A 20012-nucleotide genomic window follows, 5' to 3' on the forward strand; every position below is an offset into this window, starting at 1 on the left:
GAGGGGGGACGCACTTTTTTTCCTTTAGGAGCGATTATTTCCGAAAATATTAATATTATCAAAAAACGATCTTAGTAAACCCTTATTCATTTTTAAATACCTATCCAACAATATATCACATGTTGGGGTTGGAATGAAAAAAAATATCAGCCCCCACTTTACATGTAGGGGGGGGTACCCTAATAAAACATTTTTTTTATTTTTTATCTTTGCACTTTGTTGGCGCGATTGATATACATATTGGTACCAAATTTCAGCTTTCTAGTGCTAACGGTTACTGAGATTATCCGCGGACGGACGGACGGACGGACGGACGGACAGACAGACATGGCGAAACTATAAGGGTTCCTAGTTGACTACGGAACCCTAAAAATGGTGAAGAGGCCGGCTGTGCAATTCCCATTAAGTTTGTACAGTTGGATCACGTCTCCGATTTGGATAAAAATTGGTAGGCTGATAGAGTACATGATGCTGAGCAAGACCTTCCTTTGTTTTACCAGATTTCTATGCATTTTCGGTAACAAAAAAGGAAAGTTTCATACAATCAACCTAGGACATTTTGGGAAACCTAGTGAATCTTGCTCAGCATCATGGACTATCAGCCTACCAATTTTTATCCAAATCAGAGACGTGATCCAAATGTACAAACTAAACGGGAATTGTGGGGCTAGTGACTCGCTGTAGGTACGTAGTGCGTTTTCACATTATCCAATCTGACATCGGATATAGGAAAGAAGTACAAGGAAAAATTTAAAGATGACGGCGTAAATATATGGGATATCGGTCCTACATGTGATATCGGATAGGATAATGTGAAAACGCACTTACCTACATCACGGGGCTAGCAGTGTTGCAGAACGTATGGTATATTCCAAAGGGTAAGTAAAGTAAGTATTGCAAAACAATAAAAAAATACAACGCGATTTATAGATACCTAGGTAGCAAGGAAATGTTATTGTAAGAGGGGTTAAATAAACTACTTAAACCTATACCCAAGAATAATTCGTTAATATAGATATTATAGCTGTCTCTATAAATCTCCTAAGGCGCATAATATGGAGTGTAGAAGAAACTCCATAAGCTATAGTAACGTATAGTAGCTTTGATAGAAACAGAACTATTCGTTTTGTTATTTGACATTGGGCGTATGAATTGAATACAATATTAGTTACAACGCCATCTGTGAAGCGTGAAATTGTCAATGTCATTTTGCCGAAATATTTTTCTTTGGCTGACTGCCGACAGTTGTAGTTTACATTTATGAAGCTAGATGGAGCTTTAGCTGGGCTATTGCTCCGCGGAACGCATTTCGGCGCTTCTATGTGTGCGTGCTTGCGGGGGCTGAGGAAATTGACAAGCGTGGCCTATGAGCTGTCAGTCGCTCCTTTAGTAGCCCCTTAAAAAAATACAAGTTGAAATATTTTCTATGAAATAGTACATTACGATACAAGTGCGTAAAAAATGAAGTTCGAAACGAGTGGCGATAAATTAAAACACGACCGAAGGGAGTGTTTTAAATCGACACGAGTTACGAATTTCCTTTTCGCACGTGTATCGTACGACGTTTTTCAGTACAGATGAGCCTCCGAAGTTTCGACCTGGCATATAATGATTATAATGGACCACTTCTCGCACTAGTGCGTAAAAAAAACACCATCTGTACTGAAAACGAATTTTATTGTCTCTTTAAGTGTTCATATGCTTTTTCACCATTTCAAATATGTCTATGACATATGTATGTATTTACACTGATGTCCGGTCTTGTATACGGTATCTAACTTTTGACATTTGGCAACTTATTCTCACGCGGCCTAGCCGAAGTGACAATCATTGATGCCACGTGGCGATCAGAGTCTGGCTCCGACGCGTCACTATAGAAGAGGTAATTAAGAGCCAAGAAACGCCTACCATAGTGTTGAAAACACAAAGGAAATAGTAAAGTAGCCGAAATCCGATATGTCGCGCCAATACGCAAGCGCGATATGTTTAGCGCTTCGTTTCGTGAGCGAAACTCAACGGCGTGAAAACTTAGGATATGTTTAGGAAATATGGCGTGAAAAACAATTATATGGCGTAGTGCAAGTTGTTCGCTAGATGTCACTGTTACGCCCGCAAACTGGGTAATGACTTATTGTCGTAAAATGTATAAGGGACCGGCCACATCAGAGCGTCGCGTGTCTCGGGGCGCGCAACGGACGTCCGCGCCACGCCACCTGAGTGTAATTCAAAAAACGTCTCCTCAGTACATTTTGTATAGGAAGGACGTAAGACGCGCCCCAGGTGGCGTGGCGGCGGGTTGCGCGCCCCGAGACACGCAACGTTTAAGTGGGAACGCTGGATAAGTATTTTTTGATGTCCAAATTTTTGCTGGATGTCGCTGTACCACTTGCAAACTAGCGACCGACATTCTATGGTTAATTATATGTAATTAAATTGTAAATTTTGATATTAATTTTGGGATTTCAAAAATAAGTTCGTTTTTTTGCTCAGATTCATAATGGTAACATCAAACCTAATTAAAAATTCCGCCATAATCCCGCCATAAATATGTGACGTTCTCCAAATGTTTTATGTGCTTTAAAGAACTTTTAGACATGGAAAGTCACATTAAAAGTTGATTAACTGAACTTAATAATAGATGGCGCTGCATCTGAAAATCTTGTCTGATAACTCTATACCATACTATTCAATAAATTTGGCAAATTACCCAGCCAGCCTGGAAGAAATGACAATCGACGATTGACGCTAAACGCCGATCGAAATGCAGTGGATCTCTCGCGACACTACAGAAACAGGATCATTCCATGGGCTGTCCCGTACAGATGCGTCATTATTTCGTGTGTTGAGATTTTTTTTTAAGTTTAAAGCAGGCCATAAATTTTCTGTGAATACATAATTCTCTGTTAAGTGCTATGTCTGGCCAACCACTCAAAAATGAGTCGAGGTTATCCCACCATCGCCGATGTGGACTGCCGGATCCCCGGTTTGACTCGTGGGACTCCCACTTCGTGGTTTATCTTAGCCCACAAGTCGTCCGGCATTCGGCAGACACATTCATGACCAGCCCAGTCCCATTTCACCTTAGCAGCTTTCCGAGCTACGTCTATTATTTGTGTCTTAGAGCACAGCGTAGTGTTCCAAGAGCAAAAGGAAGAGTCACAAAACGCTTACGACGCGACGGCGATTGTGACCCAGAAAATCGTTCCATCAACACAGAATTTTGTAGCCACGATTAAATCGAAATAACGATTCCGATTCCCTAGAGTTTCATCAGTTATTCATTGCGTTGTGACCTTTCTGTTTACGACGTATAAACCATGTTTAATTTGGGACGTACTCTTTTATTATTTTCCTTGTTATTCATATCGCTTTCTGTGTTACCGACATGAGGATTAGGTTTTTATTGCAGAAAGACTATTGGGATATCTTTAAATGCTTGAGTACGGACGATATTTACAACCATTTTCTCGTACAAATATTTAAAATGTAACAGGCGATCGTTTACCCTACAAAAATTAAATACGAAAACAAGATATATGCAAAACTACATCACTAGAATCACTGGTATTAAATTAACTGTATTAAGTTTTTTTAAGAACATCGTCCGTTTTAAATGTAAAGATGTAAATTCCTTAGAAAAAAGAACGGAGTACAGTGCACATTTGCACAACATTTGTTTGTAAATACAAATTTAAATGCATTTTTTATCGCTAAAACAGCTTTTCTTAAGCGTCTGAATTAGTTGGCGTCTTGAGAAAGTTGGGAACCTTCTTAATTTTATTTTTCTTATATAATGCTCAGCGTGTGATTAGAGCTACAAAACGGCGGCAGATGAGTGCCTGCACCAATCAATCCTAGCACAGCGAGGCAATTCTATTGAGCAAGATTTACCAGCCTGTCCCCTCTGTGTCTTATCTCGTCTGCCCACAGCGGGCGAGACAAGGCTGAGCGCACGATCAGCGCGGCCAGGCGGCGCGAGCGTCGGCGCGGCTGGCTCAATCCTAGCCAATCGACAATCTGTCTCTTGAACAAGACTTACCAGCCTGTCCCCTCTCTGTCTTAGCGCGTCTGCCCACAGCAGGCGAAATGAGACTCAGCGCACAATCAGCACGGCCAGGCAGCGCGAGCGTCGGCGCGGCTGGCTTAATCCTAGCCAAGCGAGGCAACCTGTCTCTTGAGCAAGACTTACCAGCCTGTCCCCTCTGTGTCTTAGCGCGTCTGCCCACAGCAGGCGAAACGAGACTCAGCGCACGATCAGCGCGGCCAGGCGGCGCGAGCGTCGGCGCGGCTGGCTCAGAGTGGCGTGCGCATATCGCCGCCTCTACCATAGAATCGATGCTAGCTGAGCGAGGCAACTGGCCGATGGATTCTCGCCTGCAACAAAAAAAAAACTAAGTAGGTAATAGTTTATATCGTGGACCACTAGAATGATTTCTATCATTCGCTTGCCTTTATCCCAATTACTTGGGGTCGGCGCAGCATGTCTTGTTCTTCCATACCTTTCTATCGCACGTCATCTTATCATTCACTTGCATTCGTTTCATTAAATCTCTCACACCGAGCGTGTATCAGAAACGCTATGAAAGTGTGTGAAGCGAAAGTGGTTTGTCAGGATCGTAGTAAATGGAAATCCGTGATCTCTGCCTACCCCTCTGAGAATCAGGCGTGATTGTATGTATGGATGTATGTAAATCTCTCATCAGCGATTTGACAGCCCCACCGGTGCAAGATAGGTAGGTGTAAATAAGTTTTAGTTTAAACGTCTTTGACATATGCAAGAATTGTACAAAAAAGCTTATAAGTACATAGTAGGAATTAAAGTAAAGTGTAAAGTAAATTCATTCTGAAATGAAACTGTTGCTATGTACATTTGTTATCGCTTATCATAATTTGTCATCGAACGCATGCATTAGTAAATTAGATGTTCCAAAATTGTGTTTAACCGACATCAAATACGATTCGATTCATCAATCTCATGGTTTTGGATAAGGGAATGATCTTGTTTACCCATATGTAACCTTGTTTATTGTGAAACTAACTATGCAATAAAATAAGATACCTAGTTAACAATTCAGTTTAAAATACCTAGCACTTTTAACATTGACATATCCGATCTCCATAATTTCGTTTTTAGTGAATAATGTTTGATATATCTTTATACATATTACAATTAGTAACAGCGTTTTCATTCCCACGCATACAGTAGGCTAAAAAAAACAAAGTATGTCGAAATGATGTCTAATTAAATAATTGTAAAACTACATACTGTCCGTCATGTTTTCTCCCAAACTAAAATACGTCTGCTCATTGCTCGAAGGTTGACTAGCTGAGAGTGCCTTATAGCATCACACTTGCAATAGAAAATGATTAAAAAAAGTTAAACTCTAACTAGAAATTTCATAACGATTTTTCTATAAATCTCGCTCTGCCTGCGTTCAAATAGCACATTTAGTAGATTAGTTTTTGAATAGTTAGTTTGATGAATTGTATGCTCATCATAATGTGATATCAATTGTATTTATTTAATGATCCTAAAAGCAAAAATTAGTACTCCAGCCAGTCATCGCTTTTAAATAACTGAGGCCATTAGAATAATATCTGATGGATGTATCAATTAAAATAATGAAGCCTTCATCAAATTACACAGCTCTCGTCTAGTGGCGACACAGCGCCGCGGCGCGCTGCTTAATTTGCATTTCAATGTTACTATCTTTTCTAATTTCTAAGGGCATAAGCTAGACGGAGAATCAAAAAGAAATATAAGTTTTTTTGCAAAAAAATCATTTTTGGGCCAAAACACAAGCTTTTATCGCCGATTGTACCTTTCTTTCAACAATCATCTACTGCTCTCCGAGACGTTTTTAAAAATCCCTTACTCGATTTGGATGCGACGTTTCATAACAGAGTTCCTATAACCACTTTTCTGCTCCATCATCAGATCAGCTCCATGATACCATAAATAAATAAATAAATAAATAAATATTGGGGACACCTTACACAGATCAACTTAGCCCCAAACTAAGCAAAGCTTGTACTATGGGTGCTAAGCGACGATATACATACTTAAATAGATAAATACATACTTATATACATAGAAAACATCCATGACTCCATAATATTGCATTGTCACGTGATTTACATATGTGTGCAAAATTTCAGCTCAATCAGAAACCGGGAAGTGGGTCAAATTTAGCTTCTACGTTTTGACCCAAACTAACATACTAACAAGGCAAGTTAAATAAAAGCTTGTAATAATAATTTTCAGTACAATGGTGTTTTTTTTACGCACAGTGCGAGAAGTGGTTTATTATATGCCAGGTCAAAACTACGGAGGGCCATCTGTACTGAAAAACGTCGTACGATAAACGTGCGAAAAGGAAATTCGTAACTCGTGTCGATTTAAAACACTCCCTTCGGTCATGTTTTAATTTATCGCCACTCGTTTAAACTTCCTTTTTACGCACTTGTATCGTAATGACAATCGTTGACACCGCGTGGCGTCATATCATATGATTACCATAATTATTATTTCAGTAGTTCTTTGAAAATCTGCTGGTAATCTTATGACGACCGGTCTGGCGCAGTCGGTAATGACCCTGCCTGCTACGCCGCGGTCCGGGTTCGAATCCCGGTATGGGCATTTATTTGTGTGATGAGCACAGATATTTGTTCCTGAGTCATGGATGTTTTCTATGTATATAAGTATTTATATATTATATATATCGTTGTCTGAGTACCCACAACACAAGCCTTCTTGAGCTTACCGTGGGCCTCAGTCAATCTGTCTAAGAATGTCCTATAATATTAAAAAAAAAAAAAAAAATTAAAAAAAAAAATCTTTGGTTGGAGGTGTGTTCTTGTGGTTGTTTTCAGCAGTGTCGTAGCACGCGCATTACAAATGAGAAGTTTGGAATACATTCAGCTCTTAGCTAACCGATTTTTAGTAAGTATATTTCAGAATATGTAATATTTCCGAAAATGGCACAGACAGAACTTATTACTATATGATATATATTTCATGAAAATCCTTAGATGAGGTGAAGCAGCAGAAATGTTTTTTTTTTCATTAACAGGTTTGTATCATGTACGTATTATATAAATAGTTACTGTGTGTGTATCGCATCGTCAGATGCATTAGGGTAATTCCGAAAGTCATCTAATTTCGAAAGTCGCATAAAAATAACCATTATTTCCATCATATCAAGATTCCCCTTTCGAAATTACCACAGCATTTCTGTCATTCGGAATTACCCTAATGCACCTTACACACATCTAAAACAACAACTCGAAAATTGGACCAAAACCATTTCAAATTAAGAAGTTTGTTTTCACTTTGTTTACAAACTATGTTCCGTTGACGTTCAAAATCGGAACATTCGATTTCAGGGGTCAGCGGCAGCGGGTGAACCATAACTCAACGGCTGGCGTTCCTATTCAAACTTTCACGGACAGAGAAATCATCTTTTGAATCGTGTTAACTGTCGTGTATTTCGCTCGGCCTTGTCCGTACAGGCACTGGTGAGAAAGAGACGCGCGATAACTAAACAGGATTCAAGTAGGTAATATTGATGTTCGGACTGTCGAATCGGCCTGTGGGTTCCGTACCGACAGTGTTGCTAGAACAGATTGATTTGTAGCTGCACAAGAATAAATGGGGAGTGAAATATTGGCGCAATAGGTCAGTGTCGATTCCCGAGTAATGCGCAATTGTTAAGATACGGAAATAAAATATTTGAGCAATTGAGCGGGAAATGAATAATGATGATGGATTTGATTTACTAAATTTGGTATCGTGTTGGGTCTTCTAACTCGTTATTTCGAACTCGTCCTTGAATTTGCCTCTTCCAATAGGTTTTTTATTAAAATCTATACAATAGGTACCCTAAATTGTTTTAATATCTATCACATTACTCCCTGTTATTACAGAATACAACAATGAACATGATTTTGATACTTATTTCTATATGAAATTACGCGACAACGAGCACTAGACGGTCTTTCCGTACTCAACGCGTGGGGACGGCCAACCCGCCGAGTCTTAAAAAAAGTGATTTTTATCACATAAGTTTACTTTAAAACACCAAAGTATTATAAAAGCTGTGTAGAATATAAAATTTGCTAGCCCATAGGACCATGCGGATCACTCCAGACTACTTTAAAAATCTAGTTTTATCCACTCAAACTTTATTTCAAATAAAGTATGCCGGTCTTGCCCGCACTGACCTTAACTTTTTCTTTAATTTTTGTACAAACTTTTTGAGAACTGCTGTCTTTATGTGAAGAAAGGTGGAGTGGAGGAACATTTTCACTGTTAATACAAACATATTGTCCTCATTTTTTCACACAATTTATTATAAAGTAGGTATACCCCAGCTTTGCCCCTTCATCATCATCATTAGGTGACGAATTAAGGATTTCTCACACCGTCTCTTCCCGTGGGTTTCGTAGAAATCGACTGTGGCATATGAGTTCAATATGGCGTGGGCGAGGGGCTAGCACCCTGTCAGTGCAATTGCACAATGTTTTTTTTTTTTCAACCCCTTAATTGCTAAGAATGGCACTGAAATTTGAGCAGTTTGCTCTGCCTACCCCTTATGGGAATACAGCAGTGAGTTTATGTATGTATATAAGGGGAATACATCACACCAAATTTCAGGTTTTTGGACCCCTCCCCCCTATGTCAGTATCCCTTTGAGGGATTGTCACATTTAGTTATGTATGTATATAACTTTAAATAATGTATTATTTGTTAACAGGGTCAATCCGAGCCAACAGTAACATGAGTCACTTTTTTTGCCATATTAATTTGAACCATATCACTGGGCTAGAAAAGCGTTCGTGTCAGACTAGCAAAAACGGTCCACATGAGAGGGTCAACGTTGGGGCTGGTGTCCCTTTCGCACGTGTGACCAGTATTACAGAGATTACTATAGTAGTAGTATTTTTACCTGTATGCTACCTAGGTTTATAAACTTCTTAAACTTTTTTGTATTATATCCAGTCCAAGGTATAAATTATTTACATTAAACCAAAGATTTGCATACCTATTAGTAGATTTGGTAGTAACTTTGAATATTGACTGGTATCCTCAAATTATGACAGTGATGACCTGATGACGTCATTCAAATGATTTTGACAGTGGCAATAAGTGCGAGAGGGACATCGGCCCCAACTTGTGTATGAAGAAGCGACCGTCCCTTTTCCTCTTAAACTACACTCAATTTAATTTCCTTTGTAGTTTCTCTACAGAAATTTACACGTTTCACTTTAAAAGATGGTAGAGTTAACTAAATAAACTCTCTTTAGCGAGAGGTAGCGCTTAAGCACTGTAATCATTTACTCTCATTTGAATAGTAAAAGTTTAAAGAAAGGAGAAATTGTGCTTCTGTGAAAAATGTTTAGATTAAGGAAAGGAAATGCTAGATTATTTAAGAACAACTGTTTAAGTCTATTTACAATTCTACACCAACAATAGATTAATGATACTGAAATATTCAGGGTGATGGTCTGAATCGTTAAGGGGGGAAGCAGTATGAAAATTATATGAAGTAGGTACCTACAACGTTTTCCCTTGTGTTAATTTTATTGTATACTAAATAACAAATATATGATTTATATTAGATTTACCTATAGAGTAGAATTATTAAAGTGATAAAAAGTAGGAAAACCGATCAATGTGACAAAAACGCCCTTGTTTTAAAATTCCAAATCAATTCAAACTTTAAAGGGGCGTCTAAACGGGTCGTTTATTCACTGCAATATGTGGCCAGCAACTATTGGTGCCTTACACTAACACGTAAGTAAGAGAGAGATACCAATAGTTGTAGGCCACATATTGCAGTAGAAATATAGCCTGTTTAGAAGCCCTTTTATGTACATCTGATACCACACTTGACCTGCATCAAAAAAAAAAAAACACCAGACGGCGTCAAATGTGTACCTACCTACCTGCCTATTTACTTACCTTATGGAACCAGTATAGTATTACCTATAATAGGTACACACATGTGGCAAGGTAGTAAAGTCTGTACTAAATACTATACCACTAATGTGGTAGGTACTTACTGATTTTCACGAAACATGGCTAAGAACACTCCCGACTAATTCAGTTTTCAATAAAAAAAAAACTAAATCTAAATCGGTTTATCCGTTCGGGAGCTACGATGCCACAGACAGACACACACACAGACAGACAGACACGTAAAACTTATAACACCACGTCGTTTTGTGTAGGGGGTTAAAAATTGTTCTAATGAAATTCCGCAACATGGCGCGTAGTCTGGCGACGACCGGTCTGGCTCAGTCGGTAGTGACCCTGCCTGCTGAGCCGCGGTCCCAGGTTCGAATCCTTGTAAGGGCATTTATTTGTGTGATGAGCACAGATATTTGTTCCTGAGTCATGGATGTTTTCTATGTATATAAGTATGTATTTATCTATTTAAGTATGTATATCGTCGCTTAGCACCCATAGTACAAGCTTTGCTTAGTTTGGGGCTAAGTTGATCTGTGTGAGGTGTCCCCCAATATAAAAAAAAAAGTCATATATTTTTGGTCAGGCTTTCCTAAATAGGTAAACGTATAGTAAGTATTAAGTAAAGTGCCTGTGACTAATACGGCCAGGTGATTTCGGGCTAGTACCACAGAATGTATAATAATACAAGTACAGAAGGCCCACTCCTTTGATGTTCATGAAATGCCGCTTTTTTAAGTACCCACGTAATTTTTAATACTACGTCGGTGGCAAACAAGCATACGGTTCGTCTGATGGAAAGAAAGAAACCGCACGTAACGTGCGCAGCGATTTACGATAGGGTTGCCTGTGGATTAAAACGAACTAATATTCAGATAAAATGTCATACCATTATATTCAAGTCTTGGTTACTTTCTAGGTACTTTATATATTTTTATTTAAGTTCCAACATCACAAGCACAGTATAATAAAGAGTACTATCGTACAGTATGGCCACTCCCGCTCCCCGCTGAAAGTGCCGCCCAACCCCTCTCGGTTACCTCAAAGTTACAGCCTGTCAAAAACGAGAACAGTCAACCTGTCATATCTCACTCATACAAGCATGGTACGCGTTCACCTACACGAGCTTAGAATGTGTGCTTAGAATGTGGGCTGTGTGGAACGCGCCTCTTTCATATATTTGCTCGCCAGTGTCCGAGATGTGCCACAAGCCTTATTGAACTTTTCCGTGGTCCTTAATCAGTATTAAGTAGTAGATCCGTGGAACTGTCCTATGGTAATAATTTTATTCATGATGTCCATTTAACTAAGCATTATTAGCCATTCCACACGCGGACATCGCATATGAACCTTAAAAAAAAACTCGGGACGTAAAGTAACAATAGAAAGTGCGAACGTGCATTCCGTGAGAACGCGCGCCACCCCTGAGTAGCATGTACTTGTAGCGCGTCGATAGAATTGCGGAGTGTGCCGCCCCTGGCCAGGCTTTACTAAATAGGTAAACGTATAACGTATAGTAACTATTAACTATTAACTTTTACAGAAGACATTTTAACCCGGTCTTATGCTTAGATCTAAGAATGGCTTAACTTTAATTTACTCGCACCTATAGCCTCACATACACACACACATACACACTCACACACACTCATACACACACTTCATTATCTTTTTTAATTTCAAATTATTATGTAATCAATTTTAATTATCTCCATGTAATTGTATCACACGGTGGGCTGCAAGATACAGGCCTAGCCTAGTTTGCAGTCCACCGGACAATGCCTATGTTCATGTATAACTTTGTGTTTTTTAAATTAATAAATTTACTTTACTTTACTTTTACTTTAAGTAAAGTGCCTGTACCTAATACGGCCAGGTGATTTCGGGCCAGTGCACACAGTTTGCTAGGGCACGCACGACTAATGTCTACGACCTAATACCCTATCGCGATGGGCTATTAAGTACGCTTGACTGAGATATGCAATGTGATTACGCATGTTTGAGTGATCATATATTTAGGTTGAGAGCATATTAGGACGTTTTAATGACAAATCGATAGCTAAGTATATAACTAAATACCATTTAAGTACCTAGCTTTCATTAAAAGTAATGATGAATTGAGAATTAACTTCTATTGAACTGACCCTTTAGCACAACTTGACTTGTCGCGCGCGAGGCCATACATCAAGCGCGACTTCAAGTATGGACTCGCGCGCGACAAAGCAAGTTGTGCTAGAGGGGCTGATATCAATGAATTCGTCCTACTGGCGTATTATGCTTCCAATTTTATCACCTTATCTATGTGGATAAAGCATCCGTCACGCTTTGGCAAATAGCCCTAGTTCAGACACAGCGGAAACCGCGCGGACGCAAACCGCGCGGATCTTATTTTAATAGCATAGTACTAGACCGTTCACACTACACCGCGCGGTTGTAGTATGAACGTTCCGATCCGCGCGGTTTGCATCCGCGCGGTTTCCGCTGTGTCTGAACTAGCAAATATATGTCAGTATGAGAGTGACAGATTTGTCTTATCCACGACGTGGATAAGTGATAAAATTGGAAGCATAATACGCCGGCTGGTCACGCTTTTATTTATTAGTAGATGAGAATTTTATTTTTATTTTAAGCATAAATTATCAATGCAATTTGCCCTAGGTACTTTTGATTTTCACTACGAAAATTACCCATCCTTAAGAACCACACACGGAAAAATATATTTTATGTTCTCAAAGTGTACACCTAAATGTCTTATTTCAAAGGAAGTAAATCACATTTTTATCGAATTTAAACCATTGTAAATGATACTGAAATAAAGCAGGTATATTTAAAATTTATTAACGAACTAGCTTTTACCCGCGGCTTCGCACGCGTTAGAAAGAGGCAAAAAGTAGCCTATGTCACTGTCCATCCCTTCAACTAGATAGTTAAAAAATCACGTCAATTCGTCGCTCCGTTTGGCCGTGAAAGATGGACAAACAAACAGACACACACACTTTCCCATTTATGATATTAGTATGGATACCTATAATTCTTTAGTTTATGGTCGAAATATACAGTTTATTTATTATCAATTAACGGTAACGCTGCAAGCCTTCTACCCAGAAGGCTTGCAGCGTTACCATAACATAAAGTGACGACTTAGGGAGTATTTTTTATTTATAAGTTAATTTTAAGTTAGTACATAGTTTAGTTTAGTTAATGTATTTTCTTTATTGTATATATTTCTATTACTTATAGTATTTTATAATTTTATGTTGTTATGTAAACATGTTCATGTTAATTAAATTGATGCCCATTAAATAAATGATCTTTAATTAAATATTGGCGGTAACCATGTGTGCGCTAAGCCTTGTATACACAGTAATAAACCAGTGCTCAGAACGCTGTTCTTTTGAAGGTAAAATACGAATACATTTTTCCAGAATAATACATGAAGTTACGAGTTGTTTGCTGAACGTGGCCGGATAAATGTAAGTTATTCCTTCACAGGCTTGAATGTAAAGAAACCCTCTATGTTGACGTCATAAACATGTATAATTTTTTTCATTTATTACAGTAGAAAAATAACGCAAAATTGTACACATACTTATGAATGTCGTGTAAAGAAACTCTCTATATTGACGTCATAAATATGTGTACACATTTTTCCTTATTACAGTAGAAAAAAAAGAGTTAAAAATTGTACACATATAAGTGTGACAAATGTATGTAAGTATATGAAAGTCGTACAAGATACCTTACGATAAAAATGCTCATGAACATTTTGATGAAGTTATGTTATGGCATTTTGGCCTGGAGAGCCAAAATGCCATAACATAACTTCATCAAAATGTTCATGAGCATTTTCTAGTTTCTTGTAACGATTCTAGTATTTGCTTTATACTGATACTTTTTGTGCTATGAGAGTTACGGTAATGATAGGATTTTATTCCATTTTTCTAAGGAATTAATAGTACATTACGATACAAGTGCGTAAAAAAGGAAGTTCGAAACGAGTGGCGATAAACTAAAACACGACCGAACTCGTGGACTTTTAAATCGACACGATTTATTCCACTCGTTTCGAATTTTTCGCACGAGTATCGTACGACGCTTTTCAGTACAGATGGAGTTTTTTTTACGCACTAATAGTGCGAGAAGTGGTTCATTATATGCCAGGTCGAAACTTCAGTGGCTCAGCTGTACTCAAAAACATCGTACGATATACGTGCGAAAAGGAAATTCGTAACTCGTGTCGATTTACTCGCACTTCCTTTTTTACGCACTTGTATCGTAATGTACTATTTCACGTTTTGGGCGAAAAGTTCTTAACGATTTTCACGAAAAATTAGGTTCATTATTTCGTTTGGACAATATATTATTAACTTGCACAATATGCCAAACTTAAATTTAAACAGTGAACAAAATTGAATTATAAAAAAAAATATTTAGTTCCAAAAAATTACAAATAATAATTATTACCATGGTAGGTATATTTACTGGGCTTAAATAACTTTATAATCACATTCTAATTTCAAGCCTCGACTTCTCGTTTCGCAGAACTGGCTATTTTAGGAGAGAACATAACGAAATTAATCTAAAATGATTTAATAAAGAATCCAATTCAAATACCTATCCATTTAAAATCAGTTGAAATTCCATCAACGCCCACAACATCCCATGTCCGTTTTCAGAATTCAAACGTCCGGATATTAGCATCTTATCTTTTTAATCAAGATGGATGCCCGTAGGTAACTAAAGGCCAATTCAAATTTACACCCGAATCAAAATTATACCCGAAAAGATATCATTCAGTCATTGTGAGTCTCATCTCCACGATTTTTACAGTTATTTGTTTTGAGCTTGATGTGTGCTGTTTGGCCGCGCCTGGGGCCAGTTTACAGCTGCGGTGTGAGTGATCAGGGGCCGCGCCGCTGCGTAGATACAGTACAGTTAGTACGTGTAATATGAAAGTTTCTTACATAGGTTCTAAGGAAAACTACCGTTACCCAGTTTGCGTCTGGAACAGCGACATCTTTTAGGAAATTTGGACAGCTAAACATACTCCATAACGTCTCGAATTTTGCATACGAGTTCTCGCACCGTGTAAAAGAGACCTACTACAGTACAACTACGGGCTACGGGTAAGCACGAGATCCTTCATACGTATATCCTAATGATATCAGTGGTAGTTTGGCAGAGTAAATTCTAATTTTGGAATTGGCCTGTCAAACTCTTTGCGGTAGGAAATTGATGTCTTTAATTTAATTTAAAGAGACGAGACGATTACAACGACGAATGAAACGGCATTTTGGGAAATTGGGGTTTGCAGATTCTGTATTTACATTTGCAATTTTTATTCCATTCCTAATTAATAGTTGTATATATTATTTATTAAGGTAAAAGTTGAAAAAAAAAACTTCCTCGTACGATATTCAAATCGTGTCTCCGGGATCTAATACCAAATCTCTTTACCTATGTTTGAGTTAGATAGGTACCATTTTCATAGATAATAAATGAATTTGTTAGTGTGAGAGACAAGTTAGTGTCCAGTGATTGACGTCACATGTCAAAACAAATAACATTAGGAATTGGTAAAAAATTGGCTGGCACACGTGTTCAGTTTTTATCTTTATTTTTTTAATAACTCGATAACCGTAAGAGTTAAGACGCTAGTTTCTTAGAGAAATTAATTGTATTTGATCTAAAGAACCTTCCCTTAAAATTAACGAAATTCAATAAAAACAGGGTGTATACCTACGTGTATTTAGGAACCAGTTATTGTATTTTTCCCATTTAGTATTAAAAATCCAATATTTTTACGTACCGTTTTTCAAAACTTCACTTTAATAGGCAAGACGACTAAAAAAAAGTAATAAGTCCGTCAGTTAGATTATCAAAGAATTTTAGACAATTTTTTAACGTCACGCCTAGGTACAATTTTTACTTAGAAGTGACATCACAAACCCCCACTATATCTTTGTAATTTTTCATTAATTAGAAAAAGCGAAAAATATGTGTTCAGTATTTTTGGACGATCTAACTGACGGACTAAATAGAATGCCATTTTTATGTAGTCGTCATCCCTATTGTGCCGTCATATTTCAATCAAACTGAAAACTAATCAAAAAGTTGTAACAGTTTTAGTTTATTGTACCTATTCCTAAACATGGGATTTCCTTTATGTAACCATCGTATGGAACAAAGACTATGTAATAATGACGTATTTGAACACTATGTTAAAGAGAATGGCAATATTTATCCTCGTTTTGGACGTTATTTGATCTGACGCGTACTTCTGAACAATGTATCACTTCAAATGAGATACGTCACCTTGGTTTTCATCATTGTACGAGTATATCGCTGGTTCTCTCTTACTTTCTTTCTACACACTCTGACTCGAGAGATGAGACTGGATCTAGCGTAACTTGAGCTTTATAAGAGGCTAGTTTCCTACTAGTCAAATCAGCTTCTTTTTACGAACTGTCAAAACGATTTGCTAATATGGAAGTACTATTAAATACTGAGGAGTGACGTCACGGTCAATTAATTTACTTTATATCTTTCTCTTTGAGTTATTAAACAGAAATTATGTTTAAAAATAACTACTGTCCATATTTTTCTTCTAATTATCTGGGGCTTTCTTTTGTGCATTGCATAAAATATTTAATTTTAAGTATAGGAAACTAGCCTATTATAACAAATATTTACACTCATACAGTATGTACCTAAGCCAAAGTAAAGGCGATAGATTATGTATGTAGTGTGGCAAGTCACACTCACACTTAACTACTACTCCTAACCGTACTATGTATATAAGTTGCTACACATTGTAATTTTAGGCACAATAAACTTGTATTCAGTAACATACATTTCTCCTTTAGTCCCTACATCACATGGCGACCCTGCCAGTACGGCCTTGCGCTGCACCCCATAATTAATTTATGGAAATTTTCTCAACAGCAGCAATGTACATTTTGTTGTCGCGATGACAGCTAGTTATTGACACGACACACACAGTATGAGCCTTAACTCCTCGGGTGCCAGGCTGATTTATGAGTAATTGGAATTTGGATTTTATTCTAATTTATCAAATTTCGAATTTGATTGCCGTAATCGGCCGGGAGTCGACCGGCTGAAACTTCTAAGAAAGTAACTGTCAACGAGCGTTTAACGCGAGTGTGTGCATTACATTGCGGGCCAAATTAATTTCTATAGATAACATTTTAATTTTAATTCTAAATAAAAGTTACCTAATGAAGTACATTTCTTATATCCTATATTAACCACCGTTAAGAGATTTGCCTGTATTTAGGTTTACACTCTGTAAATCTCATGTTATATTGGTTTTCCCAAACAATTGTGAAAGTTATTTTGAACAGGCATTCCTACCGCTCATATCACTGTTCCTTTATCTTAGACGGTAGGTAATCAGGGTCGGGTTTTTGACGAATGCTTCCTCTTAAGTAAAGGCGAACATTGGGAACATAATTTCAGGTGGCGTAGCCAACATGTCAGTCGTAAATGTTTTGTAGCGAATTAAGCGCAACTATCACTGCTGTACTAATCGTACTCATTATATTTGAGACTGTTATAGTCTGGATACTCCTATAACTTTTTGACTGGCATATTTTGGAATATTTTCCTGTATACCAGCCGACATACCCAAAGTGAAAATCTTTGACGCTACGTGTGTGTACTGATGAGCGATAGGGAGGGCCAGCCACGAGCCACAAAACGATTACGAAGCGTAAGAAGCGTGTAATTGTGACGTTGGCTGACCCTGATCCTATATTTAGGCTAGATTACGGTAAACTTTAGGGCGGCGAACTACCAAATCAGTCATTGGTATAGCTTCCTTACCGATAACCTGCCAATAACACAAAGTTACCTAGACAAACCTAAACATTCATGCGGTAACTTGGAGTATCTAAGCTTAAGTAACTTGGCTACCGTTGGTCACGTTCCTCACTAAATAAACTAGGGCAACTTCAGCGTGACGTTTATCTTTATGTTATGTAAGGTACAGCGGAGCAAATCTCGACTGGGGGACAAATGTAACTGGTCAATTTTTTCCATGTTTTACAATGTTTGCATTATTAAATAGAGAATTATTATATTATGGTAGGCGTGTTCAGTGGAGGCATGTAGAACTCAATAGTACAGATACAGATACAGATAAAGTCTAAGAATTTAACATACCTCGGAACCATCACGAAACTGTGAAAAAAAATGTAATAATTTGCATAATTAACGAACAAAAGGTATAACTTAATGCACAAAAAGAGGTCTTATTGTATATTACGCATTTACGACTTATGACAAAAGTGCGGAAAAAATTAAAAGGGGGAATAGGAACATATTTGTACGATGAACCGAATCGGTCGTTCATTAAACATAGTTGTAGTTTCTCAGTAAAGTTGTTTATATTATATTATAAGACATATTATTTTGTCAATGCAGAAATGAAATAAGTTGAAGATATTCCCCCAGATATTACCAGTAGGTACCTAATTATCTTTTTTATGTTCAGTCCGTTCAGACTGATAAGTCCAAGGATAGCTTTAATGATTTCAGAGCCTAATAAGTAATCAAATTAATGAAATGTCTATTAATGGTATTCGGTATTCTCTTTTCCTTATTATTTCGGATGATATTAATGCTGATTAGGCAGTTTTTTTTTAAATTTATGCTTTCAATAATAATTTTTCTGTTTGGCGGAGTCGGGAAGAAGTAACTTCGTTTAGCCACAGTATAAAGCAGTAATAACTCTTCTAACAAATTTCACTCCGCGCGGTGCATCGATTTAAACTTTCCTAGATACACTATCGCCTACAAATTCGACACTCAAAAGTGTCCGATCGCTAAGTTGCAAATGTGTGCGTCTAGTTGACAAACGAAAACTTCGCAATGTAGTAAAAACTACTTTCATTTTTTTACAAAAACAACGTTATTTCTTAGTACTTAAAGTTCAATTTCAAATGCAAGCAATTGGCGGTTATGACATTAATGAATGTGATCAACGCGAAAGCCATAAAATTTTATTACCGCAGATCGCAGGTGTGCATATTTTTAAACAAATCTACGTCTTATTGCAACCAACATAAGTTTAATTTCGTTCGCGCTGCAACAATCTAAACGCCATTTTTACATTGGGAACGAGGATGGACAGAGGCATCATGGGAGTCGCGCTATGAGATGAAAGGCGAGAATGAGGAAATTTGCGGTATTTTTGCGAAAAACTGTTTTAAAAAATCCTATTAGATAGAAAATTTCTTAAGGAACAAAACGTTTGGTATAACATTTTTCGAGATTTTGCGTATTTTAAGCGAAAAAAAATGAGTTTTTACTGTATGATATTTTTATTGATATTATCTCAAACAAAAAAATATATAAGGTACGGCGGGACAATTTGGACTGGGGGAAAATTGCAACTGATCAATATCTCCACGTTTTGCAATGTTTGCATTATTAAATAGAGTCAACTGAGGTATATACAGGGTGTCCCACGGCGATGCCACATGGAGGGAAAGTACCTTAAATATCGTAGATAGCATATTTTGCTGAAAGAAGACTTCATTTTATTTTCTAAACTTAGTAAAAGTGCATTCAATTTTTTTTAATTTTTACTATGAGGACTTATACAGGGTGTATTTTGATAGCGGGTCAGTAAGGCCGATATGAGATCCCGTAGTCCTACATGAAAATAGTCTAAGGGAACCATCCATCAATTTCAAATTTATGAAAAATGGCATTTACAGATTTTGGAAAAAACATACAGGGTGCTAGAAAAAGGGCATTTTTGACAAACTTATATATATATATATATATATATATGTGTGTGTATGTATGTATATATATAACATACGTGTGTGTGTGTGTGTGTGTGTGCGTGTAGTGAGTGTATGTGTAGCGATTATGTGAAGGTAAACAGTTGAGGGATTGTATGTGGTGTGTGTGAGGGATGGTGCACTTGGAGAATATGAATTAAGTAGCTATTAAAACAAAGAAGAATTGAATGATGACATTAATTTATTATTCTACGTAATTTCTTTCAAAG

At 37.4% G+C, this 20012-nt stretch overlaps 1 protein-coding gene across 1 annotated transcript in view; it reads right to left on the reverse strand.

Moving 5' to 3' along the window:
- The window catches only part of LOC125233504, a 521975-nt gene that overhangs the window by 204784 nt on the left and 297179 nt on the right, over nucleotides 1-20012 (reverse strand). The window contains exon 6 of the mRNA XM_048139546.1: nucleotides 4190-4374. Coding sequence (XP_047995503.1) covers nucleotides 4190-4374 — 185 coding nt within the window. The remainder of the gene's footprint in view (nucleotides 1-4189; nucleotides 4375-20012) is intronic.

The sequence above is a fragment of the Leguminivora glycinivorella genome, chromosome 14 (genome assembly GCF_023078275.1).
Source record: "Leguminivora glycinivorella isolate SPB_JAAS2020 chromosome 14, LegGlyc_1.1, whole genome shotgun sequence".
Classification (NCBI taxonomy): domain Eukaryota; kingdom Metazoa; phylum Arthropoda; class Insecta; order Lepidoptera; family Tortricidae; genus Leguminivora; species Leguminivora glycinivorella.